The 12,883-nt window shown below is 44.6% G+C and overlaps 3 protein-coding genes across 3 annotated transcripts; all 3 read right to left on the bottom strand.

The window, feature by feature from the left end:
* Positions 1-5,600: 5,600 nt before the first annotated feature.
* On the bottom strand, positions 5,601-7,484 carry EDB91DRAFT_1256769 (uncharacterized protein; the record flags this gene model as incomplete). The annotated part of the gene is made up of 6 exons (XM_041324225.1): positions 5,601-6,206; positions 6,284-6,328; positions 6,389-6,517; positions 6,574-6,840; positions 6,910-7,272; positions 7,335-7,484. The coding sequence occupies 6 exons, from the start codon at positions 7,482-7,484 to the stop codon at positions 5,601-5,603; spliced, it is 1,560 nt and encodes a 519-aa protein (XP_041169085.1).
* Positions 7,485-8,263: 779 nt separating this feature from the next.
* Positions 8,264-9,004, bottom strand: EDB91DRAFT_1240363 (transcription factor TFIID-domain-containing protein; the record flags this gene model as incomplete). Its single annotated transcript, XM_041322010.1, has 5 exons — positions 8,264-8,322; positions 8,462-8,543; positions 8,591-8,719; positions 8,772-8,783; positions 8,840-9,004. The coding sequence occupies 5 exons, from the start codon at positions 9,002-9,004 to the stop codon at positions 8,264-8,266; spliced, it is 447 nt and encodes a 148-aa protein (XP_041169084.1).
* Positions 9,005-9,775: 771 nt separating this feature from the next.
* Positions 9,776-12,663, bottom strand: EDB91DRAFT_1240362 (uncharacterized protein; the record flags this gene model as incomplete). Its single annotated transcript, XM_041322009.1, has 13 exons — positions 9,776-9,815; positions 9,989-10,293; positions 10,366-10,419; positions 10,479-10,769; positions 10,901-11,098; positions 11,155-11,334; positions 11,381-11,477; positions 11,528-11,688; positions 11,758-11,791; positions 11,819-11,994; positions 12,082-12,222; positions 12,280-12,459; positions 12,493-12,663. The coding sequence occupies 13 exons, from the start codon at positions 12,661-12,663 to the stop codon at positions 9,776-9,778; spliced, it is 2,028 nt and encodes a 675-aa protein (XP_041169083.1).
* Between the last annotated feature and the right edge of the window lie 220 nt (positions 12,664-12,883).

The raw sequence follows: 12,883 nt of genomic DNA, 5'->3' as shown, positions 1-12,883 counted from the left end.
AACAAATATGTTATACTATGTACGTTACTAACAAGTGTGGGAATAGGTGTCACTCAGGTGGGGAATTACCCCACAACACCCAAAACATCACCCAATATGGTATACCCCACAATTTCAATTATTCCCACACCCTCCCCACCTCACTGCAGCTTCACCACCACACCACAATAGCTCCCCCTGTATATATATGTAGTAGCTTGGTATATATGTGTATAATACAATATAATAGACTGCTTTTTGTTTATTTGTGTGCCTGCTCCTGCTCCAGGGGCCATTCAAAATAGGGTAGGGTACAAAACACTTTCGCATTTTTGCCCCTTTGATAGGGAAGTGTTCCAGGGCATTCAGAACATGTTTAGGAGCATACATGAAGAGATTACCGTCTTTATTTGACCCCCTGAAATGCCCTACATCAATAGGTACAGTATATGCATGGAAAATACAAAATAGGTTCGTGTTTTTTTTTTGTTTCTAGCTATATGAACTTGAAAATATTGTCCCCAGCATCTATTTAACAGTAGGAACAATGTATAAGGAGCTCAGGACCATAGGACAAGATCTTGTTGTGTAGTGCATCCCCCCTCTCCTGGTGGTTTACCAATCATATAGCTAGCATATCTACTCCAGATATACATATAAATATACCCCCTACCTCAATTGAGGTCTGGTCCTACAGGAAATTTTTTCACAGGGGGTAAACCACCAGGAGAGGGGGGATGCACTACACAACAAGATCTTGTCCTATGGTCCTGAGCTCCTTATACATTGTTCCTACTGTTAAATAGATGCTGGGGACAATATTTTCAAGTTCATATAGCTAGAAACAAAAAAAAAACACGAACCTATTTTGTATTTTCCATGCATATACTGTACCTATTGATGTAGGGCATTTCAGGGGGTCAAATAAAGACGGTAATCTCTTCATGTATGCTCCTAAACATGTTCTGAATGCCCTGGAACACTTCCCTATCAAAGGGGCAAAAATGCGAAAGTGTTTTGTACCCTACCCTATTTTGAATGGCCCCTGGAGCAGGAGCAGGCACACAAATAAACAAAAAGCAGTCTATTATATTGTATTATACACATATATACCAAGCTACTACATATATATACAGGGGGAGCTATTGTGGTGTGGTGGTGAAGCTGCAGTGAGGTGGGGAGGGTGTGGGAATAATTGAAATTGTGGGGTATACCATATTGGGTGATGTGTTGGGTGTTGTGGGGTAATTCCCACACTGTGTGATTGAAAAATGCGGAAATGTAATGTGTGGGAATAGTGTGGAGAGGCCTAATATGAGGAGGTGATTACACTGCCAGTTTGGGTGAGAAGGTAATGCAGCCCACACTTAGCACCCCCCATGCATCACTGTCCACTGACACTTAGCCCGTTTTAATGCAATAGAATGACAGTATAGCCTGTCTCTTGCTGAAATGATTTCAGAGCTTCTCTTGAATGGCAGAGAAGCTAGGGCTTCAGCCAGCATAAGACAAAAAAGGATAATATGTTGGGAACAACTATATAATCTATATATTTCACGATTTTTTTTTTACATATTTGTGACTCCGCTGTCTCTTTCTGGGTTTCATGACAGTGGCTGACCTTGTTTACAAGCGTTTTGTTCCAGCCACTGGTGGAGAGGTTGTGTGGATGAGGTTGGGCTGGGTTTGAAAGATTTGCGCATGTTTCTGGTTTACTAAGCGTGGTACTACTGCCCTAGTAGACCACCGCCCTTACCTCTCCAGCAGTGGTGGGGAGGAGCCTGAGTTTACAGTCAGTTCAGACTCAGCTGTCACCAATTTTGGGGGGAATGTGTCCAATCCAAAGGTCAAACATACATGGTTCAGGTACCTACGTTGCCAAAGTAGTGTGTTAGTCATCGACTTGAAATATTTGCCGTTCAATGAGGCCAGTTGTGACGGTCTCTATATTACAGGCTGGAATATCGACTGTGCTATTTTATGATATGCTACCTCCTGCTGAAGACATCTCCGAGATCTTGCATCTCTTGTTCAGTCTCCCTTGAAGGTCACTACTCACTCGAAGATAGATCCGTGTTTGATTAGGTGGCAATGAAGAGGATCACAGCGGTTATATTAAACATAATTGCAAAGGAGAGGCTGGTAAAATTCCTTTTCTTTGATGTAATTCAGATGCACCATCGACTTGTCAGTCCTAGGCACATGATTTAATCAATGATGATTAACAATTCTAATTGAATGACATAGACGTTGACTAACTATGAACTAAATACGAACCCACAGATATGCCATCTGCTTATCCACAATCCAGAATCAGGGAACTCGCTCAGCATGGATGGACTGAATGAAGATGTGGTCTCCACTGCCCTATGACTCATAAGATTGCTGTGATGCACTATGGGAAGGTGCTATTAATTGACTGGGGTCAAAGAAGGTGTACTCATTGGTGCCAGAGTAGTGTGCGAGATATGTAATATAATACCAAGTCAATCATTTACATGGTGTTGCTGACATTTACCAGGGGTCTGAGCAGGGTGAAGAAAGTTTGGTCATGAACAAGAGACATGATGCTGATTCGAGCCAGATTAGAGAAACTGGCGTATAATATAAATGGCCCCACCAGGATGGAGTAGTCAGTAAGACAACAGTGATTAGGGATAATGCGGAAATGAGACAATAGCATTGCTGCATAGGGTCATCTAAACGAATATAATGTTCAATGTACATAGGATGGCACGAGCAGGGGTGAAATCGCCTGTAAACACACAAAAGGGAAAAGAGACAACTATCATTGGATGACAAACAGTGTTTCAGCAGGTGTAAACCCATGCCTGATGCAAGGCAGGATGACAACAACCAAAGAAAAACCCACAGCAGCTCACTCCTTCATAGACAATGTCCCCCGCTTCACCAGTTGAGCCTTGTTGTATTGGTCGTCCTTGAGACCCTTGTGCACCCACTGTAGGTTGTCCAGGTGTCATTGAATTGTCAGCATTGTTGTCATTTAGGCATTGCATAGCTGCCGCCGCTTCTTCGTCAGTCTCAGGAGCGATGCCATATCTCTGCAAATTTATTTGAATAGTAAGAAACAGGCGAATATTAGTGGTGATGAGTGACTCATGTCATCCTCGCAACAAGGAGCAACAACCGAGTCGACAAGCTGCTTCGAGATTCTTTTGGGAGATCTAAAATTCCAATGCCTGGGCTGGAGCGGTATGGCTTGGGGTACATCTGCAGATGGAGTGTTGAAACTCAGCGAACTGAATAGATTGCACCAATGAGTAGGGGATGATGGGTTTATGGTAGGTGAAGCTGTGTGATGAGGTGTGCGGTTCCTATCAGTATTCCAGAAGTCATTGCACTGTATCAGGATCAACCTTGCGAGAGCTCAGGAATGAAAAGTTATACTGACATAGTTTGCCACCCCTCTGTTGTTTGCCCGCTGTCTAGAGACCAGCAGGGGGTCAAAGTTCTAACGAGATGAATGAGTGTTTGAAAAATTAGTTAATAATTGATTGGTGCACATCTCTTGGTCGGGTTGCACGTCCCTGATAAAAAGTGAGATGCTGTGTGAAAGAGAAGCAGAGCTAACTTGCCTTGAGTTTCACGTTGGGTTTTGTATTGCCATCATTAGCACTCTGAATACCAACCAAAACCCACTTAGAAAAGATGCTGACAACACAAAAGTATGCTCACATTATCTTCATCCTGCTGTGTGAGCACAGCCTCCATGCTCCATACATAAATGTTTGCATCAACTCCAGCACTGGCAATGTATTTTCCATCAATTGAAATGTCAAGAGCCACGACCCCATCATTATGCAAGAGTGGGTCTCCAACTGGCTGATTGGTCTTGAGGTCCCATATGCGAACTGAGTAATCACATGATGTGCTAACAAGATGGTATTCATCTGGGGATAGACTGATGGACATGACACTGTTGGTATGACCTCAAAAAATCACAAGCTCCTACCCATCAATCAACCACCATTTTCAGATTGTGCGATCGGCTGATGAGGAGAAGATGTGTGTGCCATCCTTGGACCAACACAATGACAGCACCACATATTCATGTCCCTTGATCTTGATGAGCAGCTTGCCATCCTTTGAACACACACGGATCATCTTGTCCTCACCGCCACTTGCTAATTTGTCACCTTGTGGAGAGTATTTGACAGCATACACCCAACCGTGACTGGTCTCTATTGCTGGTGCTACTTATCGCCCAGTATCTGTGTTCCAGTGTCGTATGGTGCCGTCATACGATCCACTTACTATCTCCAGGGCATTGGGAGACCAATTGAGGCACGTCACTGGAGCATTATGCCCCTCCCATGGGTTGCAGACCATGCTGCCCTCCTTGATGTTCCACAACCGTAGCCTGCCATCTGGACTTCCGCATATGACCATCATTTCATCTGGAGATATTGCCATTGAGCCTACCACTCCTCTGTCACCATTCAAAGGGTTCCCCACAGGCCCTCCATCTCTCATCCACTGCTGAATGGAACCGTCTTCCGAAGTACTCATGATATTGCAATTGGCGCCCAAGCAAGCAAGACTCCATATGCACTTGGAGTGACCCTCAATAATGCACTCCGGCATCAAGCTCCCTGATGGACGTTCTGGCATTGGTTTCTTCCATGATGTGGTCTGAGTGTTGTGATTGATGAAGTAGGACAGACCGAGTGGTGATATATGCCATTTGTATCTGGAAACAACAAGATTCCAGGGATAATCTAAGCTCAAGCATGAGTCCCTCACTTCTAGTGCTACATTTGTCGTTCACCTAGGCGTACCCCTGGTAAAGGTCAGTTCCATGAATGCATCATGAATGAGTTATCTTGATAGTCTGTTGTACCGTCCAGCCTCTTAAACTGCCACCATTCAGGAGGGAGTGCTTCATTCCCACCTGCTTTTGTTGAGTAAGTCAGCAAGCATGACAATGAGGTTGCTCACCTTCCCAAAGTGCATCCTGGTGGTGCTGGGCACCATATGGTGGCGGATTCTTCTTGCTCTTCCGAATATGTTTAACAAACACCGGTGAGTCTGACAGTGCTTTTCGTCCCACAACTGTCTGCCTTGCTGACACACTTGACTCTGCCTCTTTGTGGGGCATGCCCCCGATTGAAAAAGGTTGCCATGAGGGAATGTTCAACAATGAGCTAAATTGATAGTTGAGGGTGGGGAGATGTCGGAAATTTCCTAATCGGGTTTCGTCACCTTGTAACATGTTGCAATGATCCAATGACAAGTCGAGGTCCCAATAGGTTGCAATAAAAGAGTGTGACATTACATTTATGTTACATTTCACATTACAATATTGAGTTTATGTCACAATGGTAATTCCAATGAGGTTTCAACGAAGTTCGCAATATTGACCGTCGGCCGCAACTGTTCAAGTTGATTTTTTGATACCTTGAGATCTAGATTCAAAAGCTTATCTAAATATCCTAACTGGGTTTCAATGACGTTGGAATACACACAGGCAGGTTTCATTCTAATTGAAACATGATTGAGAGCAAGTAAATTCAATTGCAAACCAGCACTGTGATCCTCTGAATCAACAAAACATATCAAATAATACGAACATGTAAAGTAGCAGTCTGTAGGTAGTGGTTCTACTTCTTCCGAGTGCGCTTTGGTCGACCTGCAGCCTGCTCACTTGCCGGTCCACTAGATATAGGTGCCAGCATCCCCGCCTTCCTTCCTCGGCCCCGACGACCAGAAGATGGGGTGCTCACTACCACCAGTACATCATCAGGTACTCCAGGAACCTCTAAATCAACAGCCGTTGCTGAAGGTCCAGAGTCTTCAGAGTCTTCAGAGGCCGCAGTGGCAGCAGCCGCTCCTGCAGGCTCAGATGCCACAGGTGGTCCAGGGGCTGGAATAGCCGGCAAGGTGGTTGCAGGATTGGGAGCAGTGGTAGCATTTGCAGGGGCAAGTGCCATGATGGCTGGTGCTGAAGGGACAATGGCCGGTGCTGAAGGAGCAATCATGGGTGTAGTAGGTGTGACCGGTCCAGGAATGTCATTGACAGAGTTGTTGTCGGTAGTCGGAGGTCCAGGAAAGTTGTTGGATTCCTTATGCCCTGCATTTGCGATGGCCAAACGCATCAGATCAGAGGTAAAATCTTCACCTTCAGCATTGGACATTGCGATATTGGAAGTCGAGGATGATTGCCAGACGTAGGCATCAATCTTTTTGCGGATAGTGCAAATACGAGGCTGGTCCCAAAGGGTTACCACAACTGCTTATAAGCTGTGAACATGGCAGCGTATGGTAGCTGAGACTTCGCGCCAACTCCAGCTTTCATGAATGAAGTGTTGGAAGAAAGGATGAAGATCAACTAGAGAATAGTAGTTAGATGCTGATCTAGAGGATCAATGATAGCAGAAATAGAACTCACTGCGACCCAACCCCATGCAAGAAGGCCAGGAGTGCAGGACATTGTGCCCCATTTTTGAGCATTGCACTTAGCGCGTGGCCAGCCAGGAATGTCTAGTGAATTCTTTCTGAACATCACGATCCTAATTGCCTATGTAATAGATCCATTAGCACAATTTAAAGAATGGAGTCAAGCTTAAAAATTACCTTTGCGAGTGGTTCCCAGTTACCAAAAATCATGGACATTGTGGGGTCCATCTCTTGATTTGTGAAAAGGATGGGCGGAAACTTTGATAGTGAGGAGCGGCCACCGGCAGTACCTGGTCCTCCAAGCATCTTCTGGATCTCAGGAATGGTATCCCGCTTCATGAAGCTCAGGTCAAAGTAGGACAAATCCAGACCAAAGATGTGCCCTGCCATCAAGCATATTTTGCCAATCTTGCTGGAGCATCCACCTTGGAGATGGTGCTCTAGCTGCAATATTTATTAAATTAGATATCAGTTAGTATTTGGTGGGATGATGAAGCATATAAACCAACATACCAATGATTGAAAATGAGAGGTCGGTACAAAACGATGGAGGTGATCCGGTAGAAGCAAATACACCTCTGTCACAAGGCAAAGTTCTTCAGCACCCTTGGTTGCATAACAACTAGGGGATATAATGACGGGCGGAGGGTTTGACACTAGCAATCTTAGAATGCGGTGCTCAGGTGGGAACATCTCAGCAATAACACCATATTTGCGAGCGAAGGTCGAGAGCTCAATGTCGAAGGCCTTCAGCTCGTCAGGAACTTGCACACTCGAACGTCTATGTTGATTGGACGCCAAGACTTTGTTCTTCTTGCCCAGCATCCGATTATTTTTCTTGAGAGACTGGTTTTCAAGTTGCAGGCACCGAATGATCTTGAGATGCACGAAGTTAGAGCTACTAATAAATCATAGCGAGCAAAGGAAGGCATCATTACCTCCATGTCTCCACCCTGCAAAGAGGCTGATGACTGAGTGGTGGCTGATGCGGTCACTGCCACAAAAGACAATGGTACATCCAATTCAGATGCATCATGGTACTCTAACTCGGACTCCGAGTCATGGTGCACAATGGGACGCTGAGGCATCACAACAAGTCAAGTAAAACACAGTGCGAAAAATATCAACGGACCCACCACAATTTATAGTCAATCTTGGCTGTGCAACTTGGACCGAACACAAGGAAAGAAAACACAAGGGAAATTACATTGTGAATGATGGCCTTACATTTAATCGAATCAGCATGCAGGTGATGTCAATATGACATGAGGTAATATTAACTTACCTGTGTGCTGCTCTCGACATAATAAAAAAGATCGGACAGCGGCAGCCAGGTGTCCAATTTAAACAATGAACCTGTTACAATATTAGGCAGTCTATTGATATTAATAAGTGGCAATCCAGACTCACCTGCACTTGCTTGACATCCGTTGAATTGTGCTTGAGTCGTGGTCCCAATTGGCTTCAGACTGAGATTCAGGAGTTGCAACTTGGTTACAATAGTAAACTCAACCAAATGACTTAGTGAGAAATGCAATCAAATGCTGACGTAATCACATTGACAATTTTTGATATCTACACAAGACAAACGAAATGTTCAAAAACGTGAATGATGATTCCAATTGCGATTAAAATTGAGTAGATGGAGATATATTATCAGTGAAGAGGGAGGAGGAGGAATATCCGTGCACTACGTCTGCTCCCTGGTCTTTCGACCCTCAGTAAAGATGTTTTATAGGTCTCGCTCACTACCATCATCGAAGAGAGTCGTCGAGATCAGGGTGGCCCTATCAGCGAGCGGTGTAGTGTGAGCCGTAAGATGATAGAAGGCAGAAAGAAGAGAATGAGTTTTGAACTGGAGACAACATCAAGGTTTCCTGAACTCACACAGCACCGTATAGATGGTGTTGAATGCAGTACAAATATCTTCCCTGACCCAGTGGAGAAGAGAACAATAACAGTGTCAGCGGAGGGTTCGAACCAGATCCACCAACACATCGGTCTCATCTTGGAGTAATCCAAGAATCACTGATGCGAGAAGATATAATGAAAGTCTTTACCGCACCAGTCAACACTATCTTCCCCGACACAAAGATCAATAACACGATGCTCAGCTTGAGCATGTGATAGATGAGGCCAGGGAACAACTAAACAGATGTGAGTAAACAACAGTCCTCAACTGCCGCCAACATACCTCAGGCTCGTAACTGCTGAGCTGTCCGTGGCTATAAGCAAGACCCTCCAAGCGAATGGGGAACTTCACGTCACAGCTTTCGACGATGTCTTGAATCTTGAACTTGGCAAACTTGGCACCGAAGCCAAGCTTCGGCGAAGATAAGTGCAGTTGTCTTGGGATCACGAATACGCATGATGACAGCTGCAAAATGCTATCGTGCAAAGTGCATTGGCGTGCAACGACACATAGTCAAACAGTAGTACCAACCTTGGGGTTATATTCTGCATTCTGGGCGTGCAATGCAATGGTCTTCAGGTCAAGACGACAATCGAGATTAACTGTAGCAACCTTGTTTTGCAACGTGGGCACAATGCCCTTCACAGCTGTTATATGCTGTTGCTCAAGTGTGAGATCCCATAGGTCAAGGGCCATGATGACGTGGTGGACATGCCTGAGGAAAGATCCAGCTTTCTTGTGCTTCATGGCATGATGGTTATGGTGGTGTGATCCAGCTTCATGGTGGTGATGGTGAGATTCAGCTTCATGATGGCGATGTCGCCAAAATTTTCCTTCTCAGAGGAACTGGCGGGGATGTTTGGTGTAATGGGTTGCGCGAACAAGGGACTAGGAGGCGTAAGCATGATCATGCTCTGTGTGAGCATGCAGATGAGGCTGACAGCTGCAACTTTCCTGCCCTTATGTGGCATCTTTGGCACCTGTGGGACAATGCAATCTGCCCCATCTTGAGGCTAAAGACAGGTCAGTAACTGGCAAAGGACGGCACATGTGCTACTCACATCGGATTGAAGCTCTACTGCGCCCCATGACATGAAACACTGAAAGAGTCCAGTTTGTGGAGCAAGGGAGGAGTTGTGAGCATCCTCAATGCCTGGGGGTAGGGCATAGGAAGGATATGAAGTTCTCCAGAAATAGGACCAGGGTTGTTGGTGATTTTGCCCTTGAATGTGTCATGATCACCCATCTCGATGAGAGGAAGGTCAAGACTTGGTTGACGCACCTTGTTTCACAGGTCTGGGTGCGTATTTCTTGCTCCACAGCTCCTCATACTTGACTTCTTCGATATCGAAGAGTTCCGTGGTAAGGGCCAACAATGGCGATTCTCGATGCTCGGTTTGAGCGTGCAACTAAAGATCTGGTAATGTTCATCAGGTCCTTGACTGAATCTTCAGCAGATGTTGGGTATTACCTGACATGAGGTGGGCCATTGTGACACAGCATGACCCTCTGAATCTGAATCAATGAGTTAGTAACAGGCGCTGTGCATCATACTAAGATAGAAGAAGATTGTAATAGTAGTAAGAAATTAATCAAATCATCCTAATAATGAGGACCAACATTGCTAATAGTCGAAGGCAGATGCAGGGAAATAAGGAGGTCGGAAGTAATAAGAGTCACTGGCTGCGGATGTCCTGCATTCGAAGGAACATATCTGTATCAATAGTGTCAACAATCAAAAACTCGTCAGGTCTGCTGACATCCTCTACTATCATACAACCCCGAACAATTGAGTGAACCGAGAAAAACTCTGCAGAAGCCCTAGGCTTTCTCTTAATGTGCCAAAACTGAAAGTCTTTGTCCTTTTGTGGACGAATGCCGACTGGTTGATCATATGGGAGAACAAGCGTGACAGGATATTGAACATCCCCTACTGTGCATGTGAGAATCAACACTAGTTTGCCAAAGATGATGCCAGTGTCGGTCTGCAAGATGACGCAATCGTATCACGGTGAGCCATGGAACATCAGAGTGCATCGAAGATAGTCCATGGACACTCGCCAGTCGACAAGTGACTCAAAATTTACTTTAAGGAATCGATATTCCATGATCTAATTCAAAAGGACTGAGAGATTATGTTATTTTGGAGCATTGAACATCATCAACTCACCACGTCACTCGCAACGAGTTGAATCTGTCGTCCACCTGGAAACAGTATGCTGTTGGCAGCAAACGCACGGTTCAGAAAGTCGTTTAGCTTGATTCGAAATCTATCAAATGCTGGATTACCCGGACTACCTGCCTTGATGAGTGTGAATGACATTGCTGCCTGCTTTGAACCGAGAGTAAAATGTTGGGCATCAGTAGGTTCCGTCGAGTCAACATCAATATCATCTGAGTTGTCGGTCTCCTGGAGTGCAGTATCGGGTTGGTCTTCTAAGTTGTCAGATATGCTGAGATTCTGAGTGTCAAGGTGATCCAACTTGTTGCGAATGTATTCCACAATCAAGCTGTCATGGTTGTATCAGAGGATTTTAAAAAAAATTCATTGTTAGTCATATATATGCAAACTCAGATTCAGAAGTCACTTACCTGTTCAGCAAAGTTCTTCAAATTTGTGTGATCTTGATAGGCATCTTTCAATGGGCCGTGCATTTTCTCATTCGGCTTGGTGCTGTAGTTTCGAGAAACACCTTTCGCCTCGATGTCATCAAAGAGATGGGCCGAAAGATGTTTCATGGGGAAATTCCAGGACTTCTCGGACATCTCTGCTGTATCCTCGATGTATTTCTGACCAAACAGTTGGATTCAATGCAATGAATTAGAATTGAACTAAAAATACGTACATCCATCAATCCAGTGAGCTTTGACAACGCTTCCCAGCCATTATTGATGGTATCTTCAGTATGAACCTCTAACAAAGCATACATATTGAACTCCACATAGCTTCGGATACAGCGGAGCAGGAGATATGCCTCCAGATCCGTATCACAGTCGAATACATTATGTGCTGCAAATACAATAAGCTAAAACAATGTGAATGATATATTAAAGTGAATGATCTAGGCTCGCCTTAGAGATGTCTTCATATTTTGTTCTGTCGGTAAATGATACTGATATAACCTGATCAAAGTGATTCAGGTTTCGCCAATGCGGAATTGATTGAAAGCTGACAATATAGATGAAAACCTACATAAGTACAGCGGAAAAATGACTCACAAGCTGTGAATCTGGACAGTGGCCTGTCGGCCCAAATGTTCAACCCATTTCTGCAGTTCGGACCAGGTGTGATCACTGAACAATCCCTCGTCGTTGAAGTGGAGTTTGTCGTGCGATAGAGCCCTGTGAATGTCGGTGTGCTCCAGAACACCGAATGAACTCTGAAAACAAAACAGTAATAATAGACTGAGTAAGATAAAGATAAGGATAAGAGCAAGACTCATGTCGACATCACGGAGGCTCTGGGAACTCAAGATCTGTTCTCTTGCGTCCAATGTAGAAGATTCTCACGCTCGAGCAAGCAATGCCTTAGTTTCTGTGCATGTGCGGAGAGGAAATACCTTGAGAGTGTTTGAAAGCTCGTCGTGAGGCACTAGACAGACAGGACAAGGAAATTTGCCCATTAAACCACAAATCAATGCCATTACAGCCCTACAACAGTGAACACATTGAGATGTAAGAGAAATCTAATAGTTACAGGAACTAGAATACATGTACTGTTCTTCATAGTCTGCAGATAGTATTAGTACAATTGGATAGAAGACGTGAATAACGTCGTCCCAGCATTTGATGGCAGAACCAAACCTCAATAGCGGTGCCAGACAGTCAAGAATCTTCAGAAACGAGGTGTGCCACACCGCATTCTTGAAGTTGACAAAAGCAGGCTTTCCAGAATGCTGCTTGTCTTCCTTTACCTGTCCTGAGTGTTAATAATGAACTCATCAGTAGTTATAAGGAAGAGTAAAGCAAACGATAGGCAGCCAACCAACAACGTGCCCTCCACCCAAGCCTTTTCCATTGCGAATTGCAATAGGAAGATTAGCACAGCGAGCGACTACTGGATAGCCTTTCGCATGACCGAATGATGACAATTTTGCTTTGTTGGCATACAAAATGAACGCAAGAGGTTTTGCATCTGGTGGGATTTTCGACTATGATAGTCTGAATCAGTCAATGGTATATACTACAATGCCACATGTTGCAGTAACATATCTCTGTATTATACAAGTGAACGGACGTGCATAATATCCCGTATGATATGGGCCAGCGGACCATGGGCCAAAGGTAGATATATCGTCGACTATGACAGATGGGCCAGGAGTGTTATTATTCCTGATGGAGACGGGTGGGCCCATGTAGGGAATATGTAGAGTAGATGAGTGGGCTGATGGACATGAATATTCAATAGACGGATGGGCCGAGGTAGTTGGATATTATGTAGATGGGTTTACCAAGGTAGATGTGTATCAAATAGCCGGGTATGTCAAGGGTGCTTGTTATCACATAGACGGGTGGGCCCAGATATATATCATATTAGACAGGTGGGCCGATGAATTAAGATTATTTTGTAGACGG

Source organism: Suillus paluster (genome assembly GCF_016628075.1).
Source record: "Suillus paluster strain FC165 chromosome Unknown EDB91scaffold_216, whole genome shotgun sequence".
Lineage (NCBI taxonomy): Eukaryota > Fungi > Basidiomycota > Agaricomycetes > Boletales > Suillaceae > Suillus > Suillus paluster.
The sequence above is the reverse complement of the archived record's forward strand: the minus strand, read 5'-3'. Positions and strand labels throughout refer to the sequence as shown.